At 57.8% G+C, this 26,255-nt stretch overlaps 1 protein-coding gene across 14 annotated transcripts in view; it reads left to right on the top strand.

Moving 5' to 3' along the window:
- Nucleotides 1-26,255, top strand: part of Hdac4 (histone deacetylase 4) — a 255,289-nt gene that overhangs the window by 212,134 nt on the left and 16,900 nt on the right. For 9 of the 14 annotated variants that reach the window (XM_023722244.1, XM_023722243.1, XM_023722242.1 and 6 more), the window contains 11 exons: nucleotides 542-658; nucleotides 744-942; nucleotides 2,813-3,051; nucleotides 8,872-9,126; nucleotides 10,048-10,234; nucleotides 12,028-12,161; nucleotides 15,723-15,843; nucleotides 19,019-19,065; nucleotides 22,252-22,359; nucleotides 24,198-24,253; nucleotides 26,134-26,221. In XM_023722244.1, the coding sequence (XP_023578012.1) occupies nucleotides 542-658; nucleotides 744-942; nucleotides 2,813-3,051; nucleotides 8,872-9,126; nucleotides 10,048-10,234; nucleotides 12,028-12,161; nucleotides 15,723-15,843; nucleotides 19,019-19,065; nucleotides 22,252-22,359; nucleotides 24,198-24,253; nucleotides 26,134-26,221 (1,551 nt within the window). The remainder of the gene's footprint in view (nucleotides 1-541; nucleotides 659-743; nucleotides 943-2,812; nucleotides 3,052-8,871; nucleotides 9,127-10,047; nucleotides 10,235-12,027; nucleotides 12,162-15,722; nucleotides 15,844-19,018; nucleotides 19,066-22,251; nucleotides 22,360-24,197; nucleotides 24,254-26,133; nucleotides 26,222-26,255) is intronic. The other 5 variants (XM_023722248.1, XM_012516041.2, XM_023722250.1 and 2 more) reach the window with 3 other exon arrangements.

The following is a 26,255-nucleotide window of genomic DNA, read 5'->3' as shown; positions in this document are numbered from 1 at the left end:
TTCTTCTTGTTAATTTTTCCTTAACTTGCAAGCTCTCTCTATATTAACCTTGCTCTAATACTGTCATCACTGCCTGCTTGTGCAAGGCAGATTTTTTTCCTTTCATCAGCCATTTCCTGTTTAGTCTCTGCTTTGGTGCTGTCATCTTTGAAAAGATATTCTCAGTTACAAAAACTATTTTTAATGAATTGTCCAAGATTTTCTTGACACCATTGTGCTAAGAAAGGAAACTGGACAAAAAGTGAGGGCAGACCGGACAGTGGAGGGACGCTTTTGGGGAGTACGCTGCAAGCTGCATGGGAGTGTGTACACCCTGGCGCTGTGCTCTGCAGTGCTGGCTCACTGCGTGCTGCTGGGCCTCACCGTTGTGCGCTGTGATCTTAGTGGGCTGGGCTGTGGGGTGCGTCTGTGCACCAAAGTGTCTGCACCTAGCACCAGCTGCCTCCAAGGCAGCGGCACGGCACATCCTCTCCTTGTGGGCGGTGCGCCTGCCTGGCCATCGCAGACCCCGTGTGACAGCCACCGTGTGTTCTGTCCCCAGACCAGTTTGGCACACAGACTCGTGACTCGAGAAGCCTCTGTTGCCCCACTTCCTCTCTACACGTCACCATCCCTGCCTAACATCACCTTGGGACTTCCTGCTACAGGCCCTTCCGCAGTAAGTGGCCCCATGGATCTGTGTGGCGTGACATGGGTGGCTGTTGGTACGGCAGCAGCCTGAGCAACTGGACTGTGCTTTCCAGGGCACTGCAGCCCAGCAGGATGCCGAGAGGCTCGCCCTCCCAGCCCTGCAACAGCGGATCTCCCTCTTCCCTGGCACCCACCTGGCCCCCTACCTGGGCGCCTCACCCCTGGAGCGGGATGGCGGGGCAGCGCACAACCCCCTTCTGCAGCACATGGTCCTGCTGGAGCAGCCACCCACGCAGACGCCCCTTGTCACAGGTAGGCACCCCATGGCATTGGGTGGAGAAACGATGCTTATCCCCAGCTGTGTGTGGATCTGTCATGACTCGTCCTCATCCACTAGAGCAATAACCAGGTCTCTTACAAAGCTGGATGGGAGAATACACGTGGACCCTGGACCCCCCACCATCGCCATGTGACCTCTCCAGGAGCTCGCTGGGACACATGATTGGGGTTTCAGTGTTGGTGAAGCTGAGCAAGTGTTCCAGGCTCATAACTGAACTGGAGAGATAGTTGATTCCTGTTACTAGCAAACCTTATGTAAAGAACACCCTCCAGGCATAGTTCTTTTTAGAAAAGTACAACTCATGAAGCTAGGATACTAGTGAGGAGTGGCTGGGCCACTGCATGAAGTACATTTCAGAAGTGTGGGGGTGTGCCTGTTGCCAGCGACATGAGGACAAGCTGCTGTCTGGCTAGATGGCAGGCTCTCAGCCAGGTTGCAGTGGTAGGGATAGACAGCTAGAGTAGCATCAGCACCACCTCGCTGCGGTTGCCCAGTGCCTTGCTCCAGATGCTTGTTGTGGCCTACAGTGTGGCTTTGGCCTGTGGGTCTGCAGGGTTTGCTTCTGCACTCTTACCATGGGCTTCTGCGTCTCACTGGAGAACTTGGCTCTTTGGGCTGCCGATCAAGGCAGAAGTGGTGTCCCCAGCCTCATGTGCCCATGCAGATAGGGAAGCTTCTGTGGCTGCCCTCGAGAATGGTGCTTCTCTATCTAACCTGTGGACCAGAACTAATGCTGCACGGCTGGCTCTCTTCCTGTCTGTTCTGGAATGCCTGAGCTCAGCCACACTGAAACATGAGGAGGCACGTACAGCTGTGTGCCTCGTCTCCCAGCTGTGTGGTAGGTGCTGGCAGTCTGGTGCGTGTCCCCTGGGACAGTACTGGCCTCCTGGTGGTGGCGGTGAGTCTGTGTGACTGTCCTTGCCCTTCAGCCTTTCACATTCACTTCCCCACAGCCTGCCTGTCCTCCTCAGCATCACATGGCCTTGGTTCTGGTCCCACAGGGCACTGCTGTGCTCCTGCAGGGAGGAGCCAGTTGCTGGCATCTGTCTTCAGGGGCCCAAGCTTCCCAGGATCTAACACAGGCTCACCAGCCACATGAGGACTCAGAGAGGGGGTGCGCATGTGGCCACAGCTCCCTGTCCAAAGCGCTGGCTCCTTAGCTGGATTGCCTTGCACTGGGGCCTCATTTCCTCTTCCCTACCCAGTGGCTGGTCAGGCTGGCCAAAGCAGAAAGGTGAAAGGGAGAGCCTTTCCTAGGCCCCTCATGTGCATCAGCAGCTCTGTCCTGCCCCACAGCACCATCCCATGTCCTGCTGTCCGTGCATCGTACCTGTGCTCTCACCTCTGTCTATGCCTGCTCTGCTTGCAAGCTCCTGGAGAAGACCCACTCCCTCCTGCTTGGGACCTCCCTACCAGTCCCAGATCCAGCAGATGTTCCTTTGATGGGACCAGGTGGTGTCAGGGTTTCATAGGTGGCCTGGTTCTGGTTGGGCAGGTTTGTCTCTGTGTGCCTACAAGTCAGGCTCCCCTCCTGCTGGCAAAGCTAGGACAGCCTTGCTCTCCCAGGTGCTCTGGACATGGAGCCAGCAGTAGCTGGGTGACCCCAGGGAGCACCATGCAGGCCTCAGGGAGCTGCCTCCCAGGCAGGACCCCCGCTCTGCCTAGCATGGGTGGGGGTAGACCCTCCATCACCTTTTGGTCGCTGCCTCTGCTCCCCCGAGGCTGAGCGACAGCCCTTGCTGTGCCCAGGGAGGTACAGGACACCATCATTTCCATGGTTTCTTAGCAGCCTTCTCCTCCCTCCTCCTCACTCCACCGCCTCTTCCTCCATGTTATCTTTAGGCTGGTGTCTTCCAGGTCTGGGTGCGCTGCCCCTGCACACGCAGCCCCTGGTCGGCGCGGACCGTGTGTCCCCATCCATGCACAAGCTGCGGCAGCACCGCCCGCTGGGGCGCACGCAGTCGGCACCACTCCCCCAGAGCGCGCAGGCCCTGCAGCACCTGGTGATCCAGCAGCAGCACCAGCAGTTCCTGGAGAAGCACAAGCAGCATTTCCAGCAGCAGCAGCTGCACATGGGCAAGGTGCGTGAGGGTGCGGGCCCAGCCACGCATGAAGCAGCTCTGTGCTGCGGGCACCTCTGGGGCAGAGGCAGGGCGCGGGCAGTGGTGCCCGCCGCTCTTCTAGGGCCCCTGACCTTACCAAGTAGATCTGTACAAAAGCCGTGACCCGCAGGGCCAGCTCTGGGGCACACTGGCCCCCTGCTGACCTATGGGACTCACACCACTGGGGACTGAGGACTGCCCTTCCATGGATGTCCGTCACAGAGGGACGTCACTGACAGAGGTCCACCTTGAGTAGGAGAGAGTTTTGTGGACAGCCTGTGGGACACCAAAAACAACCAGCGTAAGTTTCATCTAGTGCTGGCACCTGAAGAAAGCACGTGGTAGGTGAGGACAGAAGAGAGACAAGCTGCTGTGAGAACAGCCTGCCAGCCCCTTGGGAGGTTGAGCACTGCATTGCCGTGCGGCCCAGGCCTGTCCCTGGTCCCAACATGCACACAGCCAGGTTGCTTGTCAGGGGCCCACAGTGGACATGTACAGCAACAAGTCAGTAGAGTGTCATGCACCAGCTGAATTCAGTCAGTCACAAGACCACGTGTTGTGTGGCTTAATTCACCCAAAATATCCAGAACTGGCAGGCCCACAGAGACAGGAAGTGGGGACTAGACTCCAGCACAGGGCTGTATGGGAAAAGGCATGGCGTTCCTCCTTGGGGTGATAGAAATGCTCTCAAGTTACATCATCCATGGGGAACACTTGCGAAGACCCTCAGCACTGGCCTGGAGGAGTGAGGATGCTGGGCCCCGTGTGTGAGCAGGACCATGTCGGGATGGTCAGGATGATTGGGCGGCCAGGCCAGCAGCTGCCACGTGCAGTGGGGATGTGCTGGACAGGCCGGTGCTCTTCCCAGGTGGGACAGCGCAGGTCGGTGTGAGATGTCGTCACACAGCTCAGAGCAGAAGGCAATTCTAGTCTGCAGCATTATTTAATTCTGGAATTTTCTCACGTTTTGGACCTTGACTGACAACAGGACATCAAGGATAAGGGAGAACTACTGTGTGTCTCAGTAAAGCTGTTGCCAAAGAGAACCAGGACCTAGACTCTAGAACTTCTGAAGGAGCTCCTGGAGCTCATGGCCAGCTTGGAGATAGACAGAACTACGCCTCACCAGTCCTCTCCCTTTGGGAGGTCCTCTGCTGTGCCAGGGCCCTCTACTGCTTTCCAAGGAGGGAACTGCTGATAGGCAGGGAGGGAAGGGGCTGCTGGAAGGTCAGGTGCAGGGCTCCCGTGAAGCCACTGCAGCAGGTGCAGGCCCTCCCCAGGCCCCTGCAGGGCAGATGCTAGCTGTTTGGCACCTCTGCCTGCATACTGCCTAGTCCAGTCCCTCCTCTTGAGCCCCTGGTTCCAGCAGAGAAGGGGATCTCAGAATTCTTCACCACAGTCAGGCTTGATTTCGCCAGGGCCCAGGACAGGTTGCCTGAGAAAGCATCCCTCAGCCACAGCTGGCTTCTACCCAGATCCACCCTAGTGTGTTCCCTGCAGACTGGGGAGTGCACAGTCAAGGAGGCAGGTTATTCTGGTCCCCTTGCACTATCAGATCGCCACACAGTGCAGCAGGTCCTCACAGCAGGTATCATGGTGCGTGTTGGAGTGAGGGCACTGTCTCGTCATGTACAGGCCCTTCCTGGGGCAAGGAGCACCTGCCAAGTGTCTGTACCCCAGCATCAGACACACTTGCACACCTGTCTTTCTAGTGCCACCACGGTCTATTAATCTCGTTGTTGCACTCTAAGTGATAGGGTAGGAGGTTTGCAGAAGGCAGGAAATAGCCGTATACATGTAGTTTATTCTTGACAAGAGTGAGTCAGAGACCAGGAATCTCATGGGATCTTGTCTGTCAGTAGCACTTGACAGTAGGCCAAATACCTCAGTGGATTAAAGCACCTTCAAGCAGATGCAAGGGCCTGGGGTTTGATCCCCGGGCCTGCCATGCCGGCTGTGCCCCTGGGGTGTGCTGAGACCATGACTGAGACTGGGTGCTTGTAACCCTAGCTCTTGGGAGGCTGTAAACAGGCGGATCACTACGACCCTGAACACCCTGTAGAACCTTCCCTAAGATTAAAGAAGAAAAAAACAACAACAGTAGCACTTGACAGTTGCCTGAGATGCTTACACAGTGCTTTCCAGGATACCTGGGAGGACAGTGCTCTTGTCTAGTCCCACCTGCACCAGCGTCGGGCCAGGCCGGGCCGTGCTGATGCCATCAAAAGGCTTGCTTCTGGGTGGGACACTGTGGGGACCCCAGCAGGTTCTTGCTGGCCCACCATGTACTCAGCCTTACCCTCAGTGCGGATGGTATCAGCCCCATTGCTGCCTTGTGCTGCATGCAGTGAGGGGCCTTGGGGGGGGGTGACGCGCCATCCATGGGGGTGTGAGGCCTGATGCCCCGGTGGTGGCCCTTGTCAGCTGCTGCATCTGTCCCTCCTCACAGGGTCATATTGCCTAAGCAGGAATTGGTGTCAGGAAAATCCCTTTCTTACTCTACCAGAAAAGCATGTGTAAAAGTGTCTCTACCGCTGGAGTTAAAAGTGACTTTTTCACCAGTTTCTGTCCACAGCCCTGTCACTTGACTCCGGTGCCCTCAGGGTGGTATTTCCCTTCAACATGACTTTCCCACTTTTGAGTATGGAAAAGCAGACGTGTGGGTGGGCTCAATGTGAGTGTGTCCACTATTAAATGTCTGCATGCTTTCCTTGGCCTTGAACTCCAGGCTGTCATTTGACAGTATATTGTTCCAAATATGGAGGTACATGACGCCTGGAGAACCACGAACTTGTGCCCGTGCTGCTGCCTCCCTGCTGGCTGGCTGTGCTGCACTGGGCACAGGAGAAGAGAGCACAGTGTCGAAGGAGAGAGACAGAGACAGGCTTCTGTGGGCCCTGGCTGAGGGAGGCCAGCCACACCTGCACCTTGCCATGCTGAGCCCCACAGGCCTGGCATGTAGGCTGCAGTCTACTCTTCCTCACAGGTGAGGCTCCGAGACAGGTGACCACACTGCCTCGGTGGCCTTGTTCCCAGACACCCTCTGGAGGGCAGCCTGGCAGAGCCAGGGCCTCCTTGAGACCCCACTGCACCTCCAATGTGAAATAGCCCAGCATCTGCCCACGGCCTGGCAGGAGCCAGCACCCCTGTCACCCCCTCCATGAAAGGGTCCCCTCTCATGGACATCCTGAGAGCCAGAGCAGTTGCTGGGCCTGGCTCTTCCACTGCCACCCCTACATACACACACGTGCATGCACATGCACACACACATACCTGAAGGACTTCAGGGACCCTGGAAGAGGAAGCCAGGAACCTATCCCGGAAGTGGAAGCCTTGTAATTTAGGAGAGACCAGGAAATTAAAAAGGGAAGACCAAGGCTCTGTCACATATAACAGTAAGCCAAGCTGCAGGTCGCCGTCAGCACACCGCACCTCCCTCCCCACAGGGAAGTCCCCAGCCACCACCACAGCGCTGTGGGTGTGGAAAGGACGTCTGCCAAGAGCCTCCTCACCAAGGCATGGGAGGACACTTCCACCTGCCACCCTGCTGGAGATACCTTCACCCTCCTAAGTCTGACATGGGAAATGACCCTCTTCTGAATCAGGTGTTTCAGCGCAGCATGCCTGACCTCTTCAAAAGGTAGAAAGGCCCTGCGATCCTCCGCCAGAGGAATGAAGCTGAAAAGACAACTGGGACCCTTGTCCCGCCAAAGAAGGGCCACAAAGGGTGTGACTGGTCAGGAAGGGGCAGCTGCACTCGAAGCAGGAAGAGCGGCCAACTCCAAGCCTGTCTGCAGACAGCTGGGCCAAAGGCATCTGGGACTTTCTCACGTTCTGTTCTTTAGGTTTGAGACATAAAAACAGGGAGCAGCATATGGCCACCCTCCTTTCACAAAGACACAAACTAGCTCCATGCCATGACCATCTCTGCTTTGCCATGACCCATTTCCTCTGCGTGAAGGGCCCACCCCACTGGCCTCCCTTCCCCGGTCTCTGTCGCCGTGGGTGGGGGCACTCGCAGAGGCTGCCCAGCCCCACTGCTAGTGTCTGTGACAGGGAGAGCACCCCTGCCCCTTACCCCATGGTACCCTCGTGTCTAAGGGGGTGGCTTCCACAGGCCTTCTCCAGTGCCCAGCATCTGTCCTAGCCCATCTTTGTTCCTTCCTGATCATTCTTCTCTTTGGCCTGGTCTGTCTCCCAGACCCACACTCATAGTGGGTAGCTCATAGGTCTTGCTGGGTCCTCTCCAGGGTGCACACTTGGCCTTTTCCACCAGGGCCCCATCTTCCCACTTACGCCCTCCAGCTCGCTTGCTCCAGGCATGGGGTACTGCCAGCCCCTGCTGCCGCCCTCTACCTCGCCCGCCTCCCTCACAGATCTCTTTGCTGCCTTCTCTGGAGCTTTCTGCACTCCCCAGAGGCTCTGTCCTTGGCTGTTCTTCCACAGCAGTGTGCTACAGGCCGCACCTCAGCAAACCCTCATGTGCACAAGCAGCTGTATGGGTCATCAGCTTATTTCTTTGAAATAGGTTTCTCCTGGCTCTTTGGGCGGGGGTTGCCACTGAGATCAGGAGCAGAGAAGTGAGCAGACCCTCCCACACGCTCTGCTCTCCAGGCCAGGCAGGGGTGTGCCCTATTTGCTGCTGCCTGTGCTGCTCGCATGTATGTGCTGTGCGCTTGGTCACTGGAACCTACACATTCTTGCAGGGACCAGCATCCTCATGTCCTGCTCTGCGTCAGGCTCTGCCTCTGTGACCTCGGGTTTTTCCCAGCTGCACTATCCTGAACTCAGGGATCCTGGCACTGTCTGCCCTTGTTGCTCACATCCTGTACAGCTAGCAGCCATGTATGATTAGCACCTGCCTCCCCAGGATTGGGTGGCAGGACATACATTCAGAGTCCAAAGTCGGGGCTACCCAATGACAGATCCCCTCAGCACATCTGAACTCTCTCACATCTCCTAGCTCAGAGAGGCAAGCACTCTGCTGCTTTGTATGGTGTCTCTACCACTGTATCTAGGCTAGGCCCTGGACAAGTGATGGAGCAGTGATCTCACAGCCGAGATCTGCTGAGCCTGGCCTCAGGTTTGGGGGAGAGGGGCAGCAGCAAGTTCATGAAGAGTTCGTAAAATGCAGATGAGCTGTGATTGAAGACCTGGGCAACCTAGAGCCACTCCCTCGGGATGCCAGTCTGCAAAAGACAGATCCTTCTCAACAGCAGTGCAGACTTGCCGAGGGGCATGGGGCTGTGTAGCAGGCACTGTGTTCAGGGGCATCTTCAGTTTTGGGCCTTGAGTTTCAGGTGTCCTTCCTCAGCTGGCAGAGCAGAGCGCAGTTCAGGTGGGCCTTCACACTGACCACATCTCTGCAGCCAGCCCTCTAGGATAGGCCTTGCTTGGAGCGGGCCTCCAGGCTCTGGCCAGTGCACGGTGTGTCCTGCTGGGTAGCTTGCTGAGGGAGGGCACATTCCTGCACAGCTTGGCTGAGGGCCTGGACTCAGTCCAGGCACCCTGTACTCTCCATGGTGCATTCACATGCAGCTTGCTCTAGGCTTCTCTCCACGTCTGCGAGAGCATGCACTAGACCCAGGCTGCAATCCTTCCCTTCCCTGAGCCTCAGCCTTGCTGAGGGCTGCTCCATGACATGTAGAGCATCCAGGCCCCAGGCTGGGTGGCTCCTGCCAGGCCAAGTCCCAGGTGGCCCTGTGTCTCAGGCCCTTACCACAAGTGCCAAGTCTATGAAGAACCTCTTATGGTCTGCAGACCAAGATCCAAGCTTCCTTTGTTTTCTCCGCATTGCAGATAATCCCCAAACCCAGTGAGCCGGCCCGGCAACCTGAGAGCCACCCCGAGGAGACAGAGGAGGAGCTCCGCGAGCACCAGGCCCTGCTGGATGAGCCCTACCTGGATCGCCTCCCAGGACAGAAAGAGGCACATGCGCTGGCCGTGCAGGTGAAGCAGGAGCCCATCGAGAGCGAGGAGGAGGAGGTGGAGCCCGAGCGGGAAGCAGATCCTGGCCAGCGCCCGCCCTCCGAGCAGGAGCTGCTCTTCAGACAGGTGCCCCCTGGCAGGGGGGTGGTCAGGCACTGATGGCACCCTGGGGCCTGGTCTTTGTCCTCTAGCTGACAGGACTCCCTTGTGTCACATGTCCTGCATACTGTCCTCTGCAAGTGTCAGTGTACTGCCCCCCAGCAGGCATTGTCCATTAGGTTGGTGTCCCTGCAGACCTGTAGACCTGACACAGATGCATGTGAACTGGGGAGAGACAGGGAGCCTGATTTGTTGGTAAATTACAGAGATAGGCAAGCCGATCAGAAAGCCGAAACCCCTGGGGGCCGAGGAGGTACAAGTGACCAGACTTAAAGGTCTAGAAAAATGGCATGAGTTGGACACTGAGAGCCAGTACGATGCTCAGCCCCAGATGCATTGTACCAGCTCACGTGAGACTGCTGGCAGATCTAGCAGACATTTGCTAAGTTCTAGAGGAAAGTACAGCTGGCGTTGAGCTGAAGCACTGGGCTAGCCAGTGAGCAAGTTGGAAGCCCTGCTTAGAAGGTGCTTTTCTGCAGACTTCAGGGCAGACCTGGGAGGGCTGGGCAGGACTCACCCTACCTTTGTGGAAGGCTCTCGAGGTCTCCTCTCCCTCAGGGGCTCCCCATCCCGAGGACCCAGTGGGGTTCACCACACCCTTGCACACAGGCTGCCAGTTGGTGCTGCACTCTCCACAGAACCCAGGCAGACTGCTCGGCAGCACCCTCAGCAGCCAGTGGTGCAGCGTGGCGTGGTGCTTGCCATCCGCCTTGCACAGGCTGCGTGACTCCAGGCAGGGCCGCGCCTGGCAAACCCTGTGCTCCATCTGCTCAGGAGTGGTTGTGAGGCAGCCCAGGGCCCGTCCGGCTGAGTGAGCGAATATGTGTGACCGTGCCCATGGGCCAGGCAGCAGGGTCTGGGCAACAGCCAGCCGTTCTCTCCCCATAGCAAGCGCTCCTGCTGGAGCAGCAGCGGATCCACCAGCTGAGGACCTACCAGGCATCCATGGAGGCTGCAGGCATTCCTGTGTCCTTCAGCAGCCATCGGCCTCTGTCCCGGGCACAGTCCTCCCCAGCATCTGCCACCTTCCCGGTGACTGTCCAGGAGCCCCCCAGCAAGCCGAGGTTCACCACAGGTAATGCTGCCTCTCAGAGGGTGTCTGAGGCCCTGAGACCACAGGCTGTGCTGGCATTAAAGGTCAGACACGGACTGAGAAGGCCACTTCTTCTCCCAGAGAATCCTAGATCACTCACGCTTCCTGCTCTGACCAGGGATGGCCAACAGCAGGTTAGCCTTGGCCTGGAAGGTGTTGAGGGCGAGAGCTCAGGAGGGGCATGGTGCCCATGCAGCCTGGGCAGTGGAGGCTGGACACTTGACACTGGGGCCCCTCGGCTTCCAGAGCCAGACAAGGCCAGCTCCTGGCAGAGAAAGGTGACTTCTCTGGACTGCCACGGGGGACAAGCTGGAAGCTGGGATAGCTGTCCTTGGTGTTCTGAGCTTGTATTTCTTTTTAATGACACATAAAGAAGAACATTATGTACATAGAGTGACTCATTCTTCACAAGCCTCATAAAGCATCTTGTTCTGCATGCCCCAAAGACGCCTCAGCTCTCCAATCTTGGGACACTGCTCCTGTTCAGAGAAAAACTTTGGCAGTAATTATCCCAAAATTAAAGAGATGCTTTTCAGAAAAAAAAAAAAAGTAGGAAGAAAGCTGCAAAAGGCCACAGAGCCAGCTGGGTAACTTCTGCAGCCTGCACCACAGACCCCCACTCGGGGCAGGGTGACCCCAGCTCCACGGCAAGCAAACTCACCCTGTGGCAGTGACAGGCAACTTCCAGGGGCCCGCTGTGCTGGTGCCCTTTCCAGGTCCATCCTCATTGATGAATGAGCACATTTTCCCTACAGAGGCAGATGGGCAGGGAACTGAGGAAAGGGCCAGTGCCACCCTTGATGCCTCTGCTAGCTGATGGGCAAGTGAAACAGAAGGGACTCCTCACAGACACCCCTGTGCCCACCTGTGTCCTGCCCACACCCAGTGCTGCACTCCTTGCGTCCAGAGCTGCACCGTGTGGCCCAGAAGCTGCCCTGGAAGCTCCTCTTGGGGCCTGTTGACTGCAGAGGGGACAGGACATGTGTGTGTCCACGCACAGATGTGGGCAGTGTGCACCTGTGCATGAGTACGGACGTGACCATCACAAACTCTTGAGTGTAACATCTGACCAGTGCGACTGACACCCACACCCACCACCCACACTGCTGCCTTTTTCCCTTTTCCCAGAAGTCTCATCTTCCAGCACTTAGCTCTGCTAGTGCACCCAAAGCCTCTAGGGCCACGTGACCAGTTCCCATTAGCACAACACAGAAGAGATCAAGGTGGAAGGTGTAAGAAGGGACACACAGGGCCAGGCTTCAACCTGGGCCAGGCTGACCTCCTCTTCCTGGGCATGGAAGCATGAACAGGAAGAGCCACTCCAGGGTCAGAAGCATAAGGGATGGACCCAGCAACCATCTGCTGCCACAGCCCTGTCAGTGCCCTGCCTGCCCAGGGTTCCCATTCCCTGCCCAGTGACTCTAGCTCCACCTTGGAGAGCAGGTGTGCTGGCCCCACAGGGCAAGCCCTCCTGGGTGTGTGTGACGTGTGTGCTTGTAGCAGGTCCATGTGTAGGTCCCACCAGTACTCTCGGAGTTTCTGAGCACTCTGGCACTGCATCCTTTTGGCCACAGAGTCCTCGAACAACCTCACACAGAGATTGGCCCGTGACCAACTGACGTGGCCCTTGAGGGACCTGCACCTCTTCCTCCTAGCGGCCAGATGTCCCCCAGAGCTAGTGCCCGCTGACCTGCCCTGTGTGCATGTGGCACATGCTCCTGGGGGCCTGAGATATCCTGCACAGCAGCCCGTGACCTGGCCCCGCCTTTCCGCAGGCCTCGTGTATGACACGCTAATGCTGAAGCACCAGTGCGCCTGTGGGAATACCAACAGCCACCCCGAGCACGCAGGGAGGATCCAAAGCATCTGGTCCCGCCTGCAGGAGACCGGCCTGCGCAGCAAGTGTGAGGTGAGGGGCTAGAGCAGGGTGGGCAGCCTGTGCTGTGCTCCTAATGCAGCGGTCACCCAGGGCCACCCCTGGGGGCAAGTGTGGCTCCCACTGGAAGGGCTGAGAGGACCCCATCCAGCACCTCCCAGCTCTCCATTGTGGTAGCCCGTGCCCTGTGCTTCTGTTGTGGAAGCAGACTTCGTGGGACTGGCACTTGATGAAGAAAAGAACTGGCTCTGGGTTCTCTGGGAAATACATGCAGCAGGTCTGGAGAGGGCAGCCGGCCAGGTGTGGAACCCACTTGTTCACCCCCTCCAGGCACACCTCCCAGGCCCTCCACTCGGCACCACTGCCCCCAGGGCCAGGTGGCCACCTCCCAGCCATGACCCGACCTGTCTCAGTGACTCTTCTCTCATTGCTGGGACAAATACCTGACATCCAAAATGAAGGAAGGTTTATTTAGCTCACAGTTACTGGAGGTTTCAGTCCACACTCAGCTGGCTCCAAGGCAGAGTGGCACATGGCAGAGGGCAGCTGTTCATGGGAGCAGCAAACAGCAAGAGCAGAATGGAGGAGTAACAGCAGTGACAGCAGAGAGAGAAGTCTCTTGTCTTCTGTGTCACATTCAGGCTCTCCACCCCAGGCTGGGTGTAGCACTCACACCCATAATCCCAGCAGTACTAAGACCCAGAATCCCAGTGAATCATGAGTTAATCTCAAACTCTAGAAGTCCCCCCCCCCAATGACTGCATGAGGCTTTGGGGGGACAGCTAGACAAACCATAATACAGTACAAAGCTGCCTTCCCGAGAGCCTACATCCGACTCTCTGGCATCCTTCCCCGATTGATACCCTCTGACACCTCGTCGGCCCCCTATACAACCACCCTCCCTCCCTTGTCATCACCCTCAGGAAGTGGTTCCCTCCTGCACTCGGCTGCTGCCCAGGATGTCCAGGTCACTGCCCTTCGGACCGCTGTAGCTCAGGGGCCACCAGAAAGTGGCTCGGACCCAGCCTACTGGCTGCCCACTGAAGTATGCACTCTCACCCAGAGGCTGCATGCCAGCCTGGGCCGCAGCCCCTGCAGATGTGCGTCCCCATGAAGTGACAGCCGAGCAGCAAACCGGGCAGGCCAGCTACCCTGAGCCTGTTCTGGTTCTCGTCCCCTCTCCCCCTGGAACCCTACACAGGTCTCATGGTGCTGTTTCTGGCCAGGCCTTACTCCCTGAGCCTGGCAGCGAGGATGGCCAGGCTGGCCCTTGGACAGGAGACGAGACAGGAAGCTCAAATGGAGGCCCTTGTTCCTTCCAGCCCCACTGGAGCCCTCTGCCTAGGTGCATTCAGCCACGGGGTAGTGAGTATTGATGGCCTGGTGGCCCAGACAGCCTTGTGTCCCACTGTGGAACACTGGCGTGTCTACAAAAGGAGGGCCCCCCCCAACCCCACACCTGTACCAGCAATCCCACAAACTGGAGAGATCGGTCCTCTTGTGTCCCAGAGCAACTGCTCCCACCTGGCCGGGCTATTGTAGCCCACACTACTATGGCGTGTGGACCCCCTCTGAGCCCTGCTGCCTCCTCCTGCCCAACTCCTATCCCCACCCTTCCCCCTTCCCCTTACACAAGCTGGAGTATTCCAGATTGGCCAGTCTTCTCTGCCACTTCTAGTTGAGATACCTCACTTTCAGGTGACAGGGCCCAGGGCCCAGCCCACACCTCTTCTGAAATACTTTCCCCAGGAGAGTGACGCCCGGACCAGTAGTGCTGGGCCAGGGGACAGCTGTGCCACTGGGGGCAGCATCGTCCAACACACAGGGCTGTGAGGGACATCCCTGCATGCTGCCAGCCACATGGGCTGGGCCTGACACCCTCCCTCCCAGAGCCACCCGTGGGGTTCTCGAGGTGCCCTCACACCTGTCTTCTGCTCCATCTCTCCCTTCCCGGGAAGGCCATCCAGGCCGGGGCACTTAGAGGCCATTTCTCAGCCAGAAAAGCCAGCAGGAACCAGGCAGGAGTGTGGCGAGAAGAGCACAGGCAACCATTGAATGGAGGACTTGGGCCCCGAGTGGGGCCACAGGACCCTGGAGAGATGAGGCCTTCAGGGGGCCTCGGGCACAGCTAGAAATGCCAGGGCAGGCGCTATCCTGGGTACGCTGCCCTCCTCCACCAGGCAGGGGCTCTGTTTGCGCACTCAGCCCAGGGCAGTATGCGCCAGGCTCCCAGCCAGGGCCATTCCTCTTGAGATGGCAGAGCAGAGCTGCCTGGGTCTGATTGCTTGACAGCCTTGTGGTCATTGCCTGGACAGCAGTGAGGCCGAAGCCTGGCCCCGGCGTGGCAGTGTCCCCGGGCCAGGTGTGGACCTGTGGGACTCTGTGGCCCCACTGTCTCAGCATTCTGTTTTGTCTGTCTGAAACGTCTGTAAAGATGGATTTTCTTGTTCTTCCTCTTTAACTCATGTTAGCATTTACTTCAGGAGCTCCGCCTCTGGTCTAACTTAAGATGGCTCGCTCCAATTCAACTCATCCAAGAGCCTGGCCTCCACGGATGACCTCGCTCACTTCTCCTGCTGTTCATATTCATGGCTGTACTTGGGGCCACATGCCATGACAGCTGTGTCCCTACAAGCCTCTCCGAGCATGGCACACTGGACCTTGGCCAGACAGGACATGGCCCGGGCCCTACTGTGTCTGCTGAGAGGATCATAGACGTGCCTGGCACTGTCGCATTCCCCAGTCAGGGCCACTGCCCTGGGGTGCCTGCCTTGCACAGGGAAACCTACTGCACTATGTGCCTTGCAGGGGCACTCCATAAGAGCGAGCACCAGCACAACCCCAGGCTCAGACCCTGAGGCCTGCAATAAGCGAGCGCTAGGCTGGGCAGGTGGTCAGAACGAGGCTAGAGCCTTGGTGACGGCCAGCATCAGGGCCGTGCATGCGAGTCCCTGCACCATTAGGGCTGTGGGAGCTGGCTGCGGGGGCTGCTGGCTTGGACCTCATGTCCAAACCACTGCCCTTCTGAGCACTTAAGTAAACAGCTCAACTGAAAATGGCAATGTTTCTCTTAATTTCTGAGGTGGACATGAAAACAGCCTTTTTACTTAAGACATGGTCCTCCAGATCACAGTGGGCAGTGGCAGCCTCCCGAGTGTGCCGGCCTGTGCTCCTGACGTGGGTCCCCATACTGGGCTGCAGTGTGCCAAGGGCAGTGGGCTCTGGCTCCCCAGGAACTGAACCAGGAGCTGGCAAGGCCAGCACATGCTGCCTGGGGCAGCGGTCAGCTGTTTGAGGGCCACTGTGATAATTGGTTGCCAGATCACCTGTGTGACAGCGACTGGCAGCATGTCAGAGACTGTGGTTCTCTTCTTGAATGATTTTCAAAGCTACGCTTAAAGTGCAAGTCCTCAAAACAATTTTTAAAATGTTCTTTAAGTATTGTGCCAGGCAGTGTTTGCTTTGTGTTTTTCAACAACCCAGTAGCCATGCGTGTTCCTGTGTCGAGCTGAGTCTCCCTCAGGTGGTTGTATCTGCTGTGGAGCTGAAACAGCAGCTGACATGGAGATGTGCTCTCCTCTGCTGTCTCCACAGTGTGTCCGTGGACGGAAGGCCACCTTGGAAGAGCTGCAGACAGTGCACTCGGAGGCCCACACACTGCTCTATGGCACAAACCCCCTCAACAGGCAGAAGCTGGACAGTAAGAAGCTTCTAGGTATTTCAGTCTTCCTTAGATTCCCCACTGGGTTTGCTCTCACCATGTGTTTCCAGCCCATGGCCCTGCGGGCTAGCCCTGCCACAGGTGGGCCAGGCTCTGCAGAGCTGGCCAAGATTCCGCCCACCCTGCATCCTTAGCTGGTCCTGGCTGAGCACCTTGTGCAGGCTGTAGGTGCAGAACAGCCTGGGGACCCTGATTCATGGCTTCTGGTCAGCAGGTCTACCTGCCAGGGGCTGCACAGGGTCCTGCTCTGAAGGCCACTCCAGGGTTCCCGGGGCAAGGCTGAGGGGAAGCCCGGTGTCTCAGCCTGACCTCCCCTCTCCGGGAGGGGGCACCTGAATATCAGCCATGAGCAGAGGCTGCTGAGTTCTCTGGCTTGGAAGCCAGCCCCCGTGTACGTGGGTGCAGGGGAAAGCTCGGCTACGAGAGGAGCAGTAGCAAGGGCATCCCCATCTCATCCCAGGGTCTTCAGCAGGGCAGGTGGAGCTTGACAAATGCCTCAGTCTCGGTGGGCTCCAGAGCTGCAGAGTGGGGGGCGAGGCCCATGCGCTCCTTGGGAGAGACCCAGGGACAGTGCCAGCTCCTGGCAGAGGTGAGGACCAGGCTTAGGCTGCCAGGACATGGATGTGGGGGGACCTCCACAGGCCACCTTCTCAGCTGCGCTGTTCTCCCCAGAGGCAGCCGCCTCATACCAGCATGTGTCCTGATCAGTGTTTCCCATCAGCACTCCCCCTAGGCAGGGGCCACGGGTCACGGCCAGCACAGCGGGTGGGCATGGCTGGGCCTGCAGGCGGCATGCAGGCTTGTGGAACATTTGCTGTGTGCCAGACCTGTGTCAGGCAGACTGCCTGGGGGTATGTTCCCCTGCCCTCCCTAGCCACATGTCATCATTCCTTCTATGCTTCTTTGCTCGTCCTCTCCTGAGCCGTGAGGCCATGGGTAGGCACCAGCCTTGGGGTGTCACGCTACTTCCTGTGTCCCACTGCCTGCAGACCCGCGTAAACAGACATTGGGAGAAAGGAAAGAGGGTAGATAGCAGCAAGCTTTGGTGGCTTCCAGCCTCATCAGGCAAGGAAGTGGGCCTCTAGCCCCCACAGCTTGGGGACGGTGACTGCAGAGAGCCAGGGCTGCTCACAGTGGGAAGGAGGCCAGGGCCTCTTCTCTCCAGCCCTGGACCGGGCTCTGCAATCCTGGGCAGCTGCTCCTTCTCCATAATGGGCACAGCAAGGCTCCCTGGGCTAGATACCAACCCCCCTTTCCCCTACCCTCTGCTCCCTGGACACCCACCCTTACCCTGTAGCAGGAGGCCACTGTGGGATCAGCCAACGGGTCATGACAGGACAGTCACTGCAGGTCCCTATGTCAAGGCTCACAGTGAGTGAGTCCCTGTTGCAGCATGGCTGCGAGCAGTGAACTCTGTAGGCCGTCATGAGCAGGCGTCCACGAGGAGCTGAGGATGGAGGCCAGACAGGCGGGGTGTCAGGACAAGCACCGTCGTCGAGATCCTTAGAGAGAAAACATGACGTCCCACAGCACACAGCGCAAAGGAAAAAGTGCAACGCGTTCCAAGGAGGGGAAAAGTCAGAAGCGCGGCACGGGTGGAAGCAGTCCTGGGCTGAGGCAGCGGCCAGCTCCACCTTCACAGAGCCTTTGAGCATGGATGTTTCTGACTATCTCTGTGAGGAGAATCCATCTCGCACAGAGCCGTGGACATCATCTTGGAATGCACAAATGCATGCATGCACGTGCACAGGTGACCAGGAAAAAGCAAGCTCTGCACCCTCCTCACGACCCTGCTCCTGCGTGGAGGCTGATGGGAGGGCCACATTCCAGTTCCCTGCACCCATGCCTCGAGGCAGTGCCACCATGGCCATAGCCGACAAGCAGGCCATCAGCCGACTGGCAGGACCTGTGCTACCCTCCTCCCGGCCTCACCACCTAACTCCAAGGAGCTCTGGGCAGCTGTGCCCTCCACAGAAAATGGGGCCCAAGCCTTGGAGGCTTGTGTCGGGGGAGAAGGGCAAGCAGTGGTGCCAGCCTGGGTGGGACTAGAGGGTCCTGTATGTGAAGGGAGGCCCAGCCATGGTGCTGCTCTTGTGGGCATGAGCTTGGGAACTGAGGGCAGCAGGGAAGGGGGAGGCCTTCTCAGTGCATGTGTGCCTGAGCCGAGGGCGCCCCATCTGCGCAGATTCCTCCACCACATGCACACCACGCTACAGGGGCTGGCCTGCGCATGTGCCACCCCAAGCCAGCCACATGCTGTACCAGCTGAGCCGCGGCCCGCACAGGCCACCCCCAGCCACACCCACGGGCAGCACTCCTGATCTCCCGATGCAGACACTCCTGTTGTGTAGGATGGGGAGACCAGAGCTTTGGGCCCACGTCAGTGCTCTGTGTCACACCTGGTGGGAACAAGCCAGCACTTCCCAACCCCTTCTGTGCCACCACTCCCTGGGCTCTGGCCTAGCACTGAGATGAGGAAGCGCCAGCCTTGTCCACCTGGTCAGGCGCCACTAGCCCCAGGCCTGCTTTCTTCCTGCACCACTGGGCAGCCCATTCCAGTGCTCAGGTCCCTGAGGTCAGAGCAGGGGTGTTCAGGGCAGGTGGGCGGAGAGCGAGTGGGCCTCCCTGCCGTGCTGACCAGGCTGGTCCCTGAAGGACGCCACAAGCCACATCTGCGCATTGCCCCGGGCACTCTCGGCCTTTGTGACAGCCAGGCTTTGGGTTCATCTCCTGCCCTCTGTCCATTCTGGGCTCATACAGTGGTGCACAGTTCCCCTTGGTGCACCCTGGCGGTGGGTGTGCATGAGCCCTGGTGATATGGGGAGCAGGGGACAGCTGTGGGGGCATCAGAGTCACCGTGCCCAACCCGAGTAGGAATGAGGGCCTGGGAGAGCCGCAGCCTTGGAAGGCCTGCCCTCTGGTGGCTGTGGCCCAGTGCCTGGGTGCCGCCGGTGGCGGTACTCGCAGGAGCCTGGTGTCTGGGCATCAAGGTTCACAGTAGCCGCAGCTGTTGCACTGAGCACCAGCAAAAGCCCAGTGCCAACCCCTCACCACGAGAAGGCTGATGATTTGGAGAGGCCACGCCTACTGCCAACTGTGCCACAGCCCGTGTGTCACAGTGCCAGCTGAGCAATGGGGCCCAGCCTCTGACCCTGTCCTTTCCCCACAGGCTCCCTGACCTCTGTGTTCGTGAGGCTCCCTTGTGGTGGCGTTGGGGTAAGTAGTTCCTCAGTGTGTAATTAATGTGCTGTTGGTTCTCAGCTCCCAGCAGTTACAGAAGTCTCCCTGGCCTTCCCTCCAATGGGCAGTTGCTGGCAGGCGTTTTCTGTACGCGGCCATGTGTGGCTTCAAAGGCCCTGGCAGCCAGGAGCTTTGATCGCCAAGCTCAGGCACCTTCCTCGGGAGGGTGCCGCGCACATGCATGCTCCCACTGTCAGCCGGGAGGCAGGATTCACCTGCAGCCCACAGGCTCCCCCGCTCTAGCCCTAGTCGAGGACAGGGTGTGCTTCTGTGTGTCTGCTTCCAGGCCAGAGCCATGGACCAGCTCAGGACAGTGACCATGTCACCACTGCCGTGTGCCATCTGCAGAGCTGTCGGCTGGGTTGTGGCAACCTGTGGCTTGCATACAGATGGTGCTGTCAGCTAGACACATAGGAGAGCAGGAGGCCTTCCATCCTAGCGTTCCTGCCTCCCTCTGCATGAGGGTCCTGGCTCCAGAGCCGCATTGGCAGCAAACACTCCCACACCCTCTTTTACGAGGCAGCAGCCAAGCCACAGCACTGCTGACCATCCACGGTGGCCCCTGCGGTAGGGACCCTGCAGAGGTCACAGAAGCAGGGTGCTGGGAGCCAGTGGGCAGCAAGAGCTGTCAGGGTGAAGCTGCAGTGTGTGATCACAGGTCCAGGGTGAAGCGCGAGGTCTGGATTCTGTTATGGAAATGAAACAAAATTGTTTTCTTCCTGAGTCTTTACAGAAATCGCTGCTTTGAAAATTATCCTGTCAGAAAGCGAATAAATGGCGTTTATTCATACCACACTGAGCACTCCTAGAGTTATTTTATTTTATATTGTAAATAGGCTGCAATCTCTTAATTCAGGGCAAGTTTTTGGCCACACTTAAAAAGATTTGGATTTGTACTACCCTGTAGCCAGCAGGCCCATGCAAGGGAGAATTTATAATTTGCAAATGAAAGCTAAATGCAAGCTCAGAACTAGCCCAGAAGACCCCTCCCAAACATTAAAACCAGAACGGAGCCACAGGAGGTGGCCAGAGCCACCCCTCAATCTGGGTGCAGAATCCCACGGGGGAAAGAGCAGATGGTGGCTGCAGGATCAAGCAGAGAAAGCAGCCCACATCCTCAGTGCCCAAGGGCGTGTGGTGCCCCACCCTGGCTTTGTGTGGGTTTGCTTGGTGGCTGCAGGGCTGCAGGTTTCTATCCGGTGCAGGGGCCTGCCCCCAGGGTGTTGGGCCCCAGTGTGGGATGGGCGCTTCTGTCTAGATGAGAGGCCAGGTGACAGAGAAGCTGTCCACCTTCCCGGAGGCAGCCTTCAATTGGCATTTCAGTGTTAGAAGTCAAAAAACCCTTCCTCAGTTCTGTTAAATACAGAGTTTAAATTATTTTGACCTTCTTTCAAACCAAATGAAACAGACTTCTGCCTAGTCTGCTCCTCACTATTGCAGTCTCAAGTAGGGAGGGGCAGTATCCCTGGTTTTCGCTGTGATCCCTGACCTGCCTCAGCCCTGCCTGTGAGTGTGGCCAGGGCCCAGTGTCCCTAGTGCCCTGTGGCTCCTGTGAGCCTCAGAACTAGGTCACCCCACCTTGTACCGTTTTTACTGCATCCCCTGCAAGTCCCCTGGAACTTCTCAGCCCTTCCCATCACCTCTTTTCCTGTCTTTACTGTGAACTACGCACTGGGGGCAATGGCTCTTTCCCTCCAGTCCCAGTCCTGTGTTACCTTGCATTGCCATGCCGCAGACAGAGTGGCCCCTCCACACACCCCTGCCTGAGCCACAGCCTCACCCTACATTGCTTCCCGGAGCTGGGGCACCAAGGCCATGGGATCCACAGCAGGGGTGTCAGCAGGTTGCACAGTGACCACAGCATTCTCTTGTTCACTGTTCCTGGCAGGCCTGGCAGGCCCACTTGTGGTGGCAGGAGAGCAGAGCACACAGGACCCGCAGGGCAGACAGAGTGGCCAGCCATCCCCTCCCGCTGCCATTGTTCAGCCCTGAGGCCAGACCCCTCAGATTTAGGAGGGAACTTTCTGAGTCATTTTACCCCATCCGTGTAGACCGTGGGCCTGACCTGCCCAGGACCCTGCTGCCCTGGAGGATGTGGGCCTCCAGTGGAATCTCCACCAGCTGTCACTTTCGAGTTTCAGCAATGGATTCCTCAGGGAAAGTAACCAGCCAGCCAGTGCTATTTATCTGGTCACCTTAGTCCATGCCTGCTCAGTGCGGTGGAAACTAGAGCCTGTTCTGCAGGAGCTGGGTACCAGTGCTCAGAGCAGGGATACAGGATTAACAGCACCCTTCTGGCGTTTGGACACCAGCTGGAGCCCTGAAGAGAGTAGCCCTTGCTGGTGCACTGCTTAGGAATGTCTCCCACCAGGGGCGACGCGTTGAGACTGTAGTGACTGGCCCCCATCTGGCCTCACTGTGTGCAGGAGCCCCCTGAGCTACGGCTGGGCCGGGCCGGGCCAGACCAGGGCTCACACAGGTTCTCTTGGCATGGGAGTGTGCCCCCAGTGCCCTCAGGCCCTCTGAAGGGTCACAGTGGGTCTGCAAGTCTGTGTGGAAATTAGGTAAGGTGGAGGCATGGCCAAGCAGAACTTTCTGCAGGTTGGGCACCTCTCAGGAAAGGCCCAGGCAGCCCCACAGGACTTCATACTTGATGGACCCTGGGGGTGACTGCTCAGGCGCTGAGTTGGCCCAGGCTGTCATACCCCTGTGACAGCCTAGGCTAACTCAGGGCCCCTCCACAGGGGCCTCATCCACAGAACTGGCTGTCAGACTCCCTCTCCCATCACCCTGGCCTGGGAGACACAGACTCATAGGTTGTTTGTACACTGAAGTCAAGCATATGGGCAGAGCCTTCACCCCAGTCCAGGACAGCTCTCAGGCATGCTTGGAGCTTTCCACTCAGTGCTGCCAAGAACAAAACCAAAATGTAAAGAGACAGCTAAGGAGGTCCGTACACTCCACTGTGTTAGTCGTTAGAGTAACTCTGGAGTCCAAGGCAGGTGACCTTACCACACTTGCAACATGCTGGAGTCTGCAGAAGCAGCTGAGAAGGACAGGCCCTTGAGGAGGGCAAGCATGCACATTGCCTGCAGAGCATTCACTCTCAGCACAGCCCTTGGGACCCTTGGGATACACGCTGACGGCGCGTTGTTCCCACAGGTGGACAGCGACACCATCTGGAACGAGGTGCACTCATCGGGGGCTGCTCGTCTAGCCGTGGGCTGCGTGGTGGAGCTGGTCTTCAAGGTGGCCACGGGGGAGCTGAAGGTCAGCCGGGCTCGCAGTGCTGGGCTGGGCACCCTGGCGGGGAGGGGCAGCCGCTACCCTTCCCCTGCATGAGGCTGAGAGTGGCTGGTGGGGACTATAACCTAGAAGTGGGCATGAACATATTTGCCCTAGGGTTGGTACTGGGGTGCTGCATGGTCCTCCTAATTGCTGGGGGTCCCAAAACACTTTGGTATGTGACTTAGGTTATTAGAATTGGCCACTTTGCAGCCGAGGCACTTTTAAGGTAGGAATTTAAAATGATAGGAGTGTCAGGCGTTGTCCTGCCACATGTTGCACACCTGTGAGACTGCAGGAAGAGGCGGAGGCCTGCCAGTGCTGTGGCCGTGCTTGGCAGAGGCAGGACCTGGAAGGTGGCCAGTGTGTCTCTGAACCTCCTCTGCCAGCCTGAAACCAGCCTGCCGACCTTGACCTGTGGGAGGTTTTCCAGTACTGCAGGGTCATTTGCTAAGTGGGGTCCCCAAGCCCTCACATATGACACCCTGTCCAGACCCCCTGTATTTCACAGAAAGCCCTAGCTAGGGTGCCTGGAGGGCTGAAAGCCTGGGGTTCAACCCCTTCAGCTTCTGCCTGCTCTTTCCCTCTACATGACAGGCCAATTTCCCTGTTTTTGGAGCGCCCCACGGTTTGCCCACGGTGAGACACCAGCTTGTTTCCCTCTTATAAGCAGTGTAGGGTCTCTGGAGGCAGGAGCCGGCACGGCTGGCCTCTGAGCCTCTGCACAGCGCTGTCTGGAGACGGCCTGCAGCCTTGGCCACGGGAGCCCTGTACGCATCCTGCTGGCTGGCCCTGCGTCAAAGGATGGTACATGAGTGTCAGGGCTGAAAAATGCACACTTTGGCAGGCTCCTCAGGGCATTCTTGGGGGAAACTGCCTTCTACCCACAAATGTGAAGGCAGTGAAGGCCTCAAGGGCCGGTGCTGTGCTGTGCCGCTGTTCAGCACTGCTGTTCAGCCATGGCTGTGCACAGCACCAGCAATTCCTTCTGGGGCTTGAGCACCATCGGTGCAAAGCAAAAGGTCAAACCCAGGCCTGCAGACACACTGGGAAGAGCCAGGACCAGGAGGTGGGATTGGCAGCAGTGAGTGTTAAAGGATGGGACTTACCTCCTGAGCTGGCCTCTTGACTTCTCCACTGCTTTGGGTCCATCCTGGGCTAGCTCGCCAGCTTCAGCCAACTGTCAGTAGTCAGCTGCCCTTGGAGGCTTTGGCGGAGCTGACCGTGTGGCTTTCTGTTGCCAGCAAGATGTAGGGTGCCTGCTGGAGCTGCTTTAAGCCCCAGCCAGAGCAGTTTGCAAATGGCAGCTGCAGGTATGACAGATGGGGACACGCAGCCACGTCACTGCCCACCTCAAAGCATTTCTAGAGTAGAAATAGAGCTGCTCACTATGTGTGGTGCCTGCAACTGCTGCCACACACATGCCCCCCAGCCACCCTGCCTTAGGACAGGTGTCCCTAGGGCCCAGCTGGACAGCCTGCCCAAACAGCCCCTTCCCTCCCACTCGAACTTGGGTCTCCACCAGGTGGCAGTAGGTCATGAGCCATGGGCACCAAGAATACCCCGGCCCTCCATACTACACAGCCTTGCCTCTTACCTTAGCACCTAATGTTACAGGAAACCCTTGAAGCCAGCAGGCCACTTTAAGAACAGGACAAAGAACTCCAGAGGTTCACAGCCACTCTGACACACGCCCCATAGCAGTGTGACCAGAAGGTGGAAGAGGCTGTGCCTCCCCCAGGTGCTGTGTCCACTGAGGGTGCTTATAACAGCCTTCTCAGGGCTTGAATTGCGTCTTTCCTCACTGTCTGTGTTCCCTGCAGAATGGCTTTGCTGTGGTCCGGCCCCCAGGACACCATGCGGAAGAGAGCACGCCTATGTGAGTGGATGCAGAGGGCAGGCGGGCCCCAGGGGGATTGCACACAGCCCGCAGTGTGGCCCCTGCCCTGCATCTCCCTTCCCTAGGCTCCAGAGCAGGCCAGTGAAGGGTGCAGGTGCTGAAATGTGTCAGCCTCCCTGGGAGCTTGATAAAAAGATGGGCAAGTGACGAGATGGGGGGACCTCGGAGAAGGGCCCAGTGCAGCCTCTGGCAGAGGGGGGAACCTTCTCTCTCACAGAGTAAGCTCACCTGGCACCAATAGCTTGGTGCAGCCAAGGCCAGGCTCTGTGTCACCACATGGCCTTGCAGCTGGGCAGCTCTGGGCTCTGTTCTGCGTTTCCTGGGCACTTGCCACCCACACACCTGAAGTCTGAGTGTGGTGTGTGGTCCTGGAGGTGAGAAGAAAAGGCAACTATAGACTTGCATGAATGAGGTCTGTGTAGACTGACCCACAGGGGCACACAGTCCCTAGACTTCTGAGACTGGGAACACCTGAGTGTGAGGAGGGCTGTCAGCGCCAGAGCAGCTGGGCGCCTGCTCCGCAGGGCTGTGTGGGTGCAGGCGCAGCAAGAGCAGGGTGGGCCTGCTGGACTCATGGGGGAGGGCGGCCACACTGTTTCAGACACAGCAGTCCTACCGCGAGAGGAGAGGCTGCCTCCCAGCAGGGAGCTGGGCTGGGGTCCGCACGCCTCTGCAAAGAACCTACCACCGCTCACCCCTCGCTGCAGAGCACACATGTTCCTGACGCCGCAGAATTTCTGTACATTTGTCCCTTTGAGGTTCCCTTTCAGACGGGAACCCAAGTCCCTGGACTTTCTCAACCCTGAGTCCAGTGGGACTCCTGGCATCTGTGCAAGGTGCTGTTGCAGTGTTTGCCTGTGTCACGTGCGGACTCTCAGGCTTCCAGGGCATAGCACAGTCTGGGCAGAGTGGCCTATGCTTCTCCATCCTGCCAGAAAACTGAGACGGAGATTGTTGCTTTTACCTGAATCACTTTCTAGCCTGTCTTCCTAGTCCTCTGAGTAAGATTCTCTAAGCCACAGCTGCTCACTGGGGTGATAAGTATAGCATTGTTCCTGTCCTGGATGTGGAGGATAAGTGTAAGCAGCTAAAATAGACCACATCCCAGTGTTGGGGGTGACATCCCTGGAGATGTTGGTAGGGTTCCATGAAGTTCTGTGAGGGCACAGGTGGGGTAGACCTCACCTGGCAGCCCAGAGAGCTCCAGGCAGGAAACTGGGTCGTGTGTGTGTATATGTGTGTGCATGCATGCATCTATATCTGTGATGCATGTGATAAGTTATCTCCATCTCTGTACATGTGTGTTGTATATTTGTGTAATATGTGTATTGCTATGTTTGTGCCTGCGTGACATGTCTATATGTTGTGTGTGTAGGTATCTGTATATTTGATATGTCTCTGCATATGTGCATATCTGTGGGTATCAGTCTGTGCATGTGTGATCTGTAGTGTGTGTGTGTAGGTCTGTGTTGAGTGCCCATATGTGTTCATGCAGCGTGTGTCTGCTATGTGTGCACACATGTTTGTGTGCATGTTCTTGTGTGCATACTTGTGGCATTTGTCCAATCCACAGATGTCTGTATGTGCACATGTCCATGCTTCTGTGTGTGGTATGTGCCTGTGTGTTTGGCTGAGTGCATAGCTGTGTATGTGTGCCTCCGACCGATGCGAGCGTGTGTTTACGCCTGTGTGCTGTGTCTGCATGTGAACATGCAGCGCAGTGCTCATGCGGGGCTGATTGATCAACAGCATTAGCTCAGGTCTCAGCTGCCGAGGGAGGAGCCGTCAGCGTGCTGGACTCCTCTAGGCTCGCAGGCCTGCGGGCCGCAGTGGTGACATCACCTTTCTGCCTCCTCCAGGGGCTTTTGCTACTTCAACTCAGTGGCAGTTGCAGCCAGGCTCCTCCAGCAGCGACTGAACGTGAGCAGGATCCTCATTGTGGACTGGGTGAGTGGCACAACCCCATCCCAGGTGGGCGGTG

The sequence above is a fragment of the Octodon degus genome, unplaced genomic scaffold (assembly GCF_000260255.1).
Source record: "Octodon degus isolate 3935 unplaced genomic scaffold, OctDeg1.0 scaffold00089, whole genome shotgun sequence".
NCBI classification, from domain to species: Eukaryota; Metazoa; Chordata; class Mammalia; order Rodentia; family Octodontidae; genus Octodon; species Octodon degus.
This window is presented reverse-complemented; position numbering and strand designations above follow the sequence as displayed.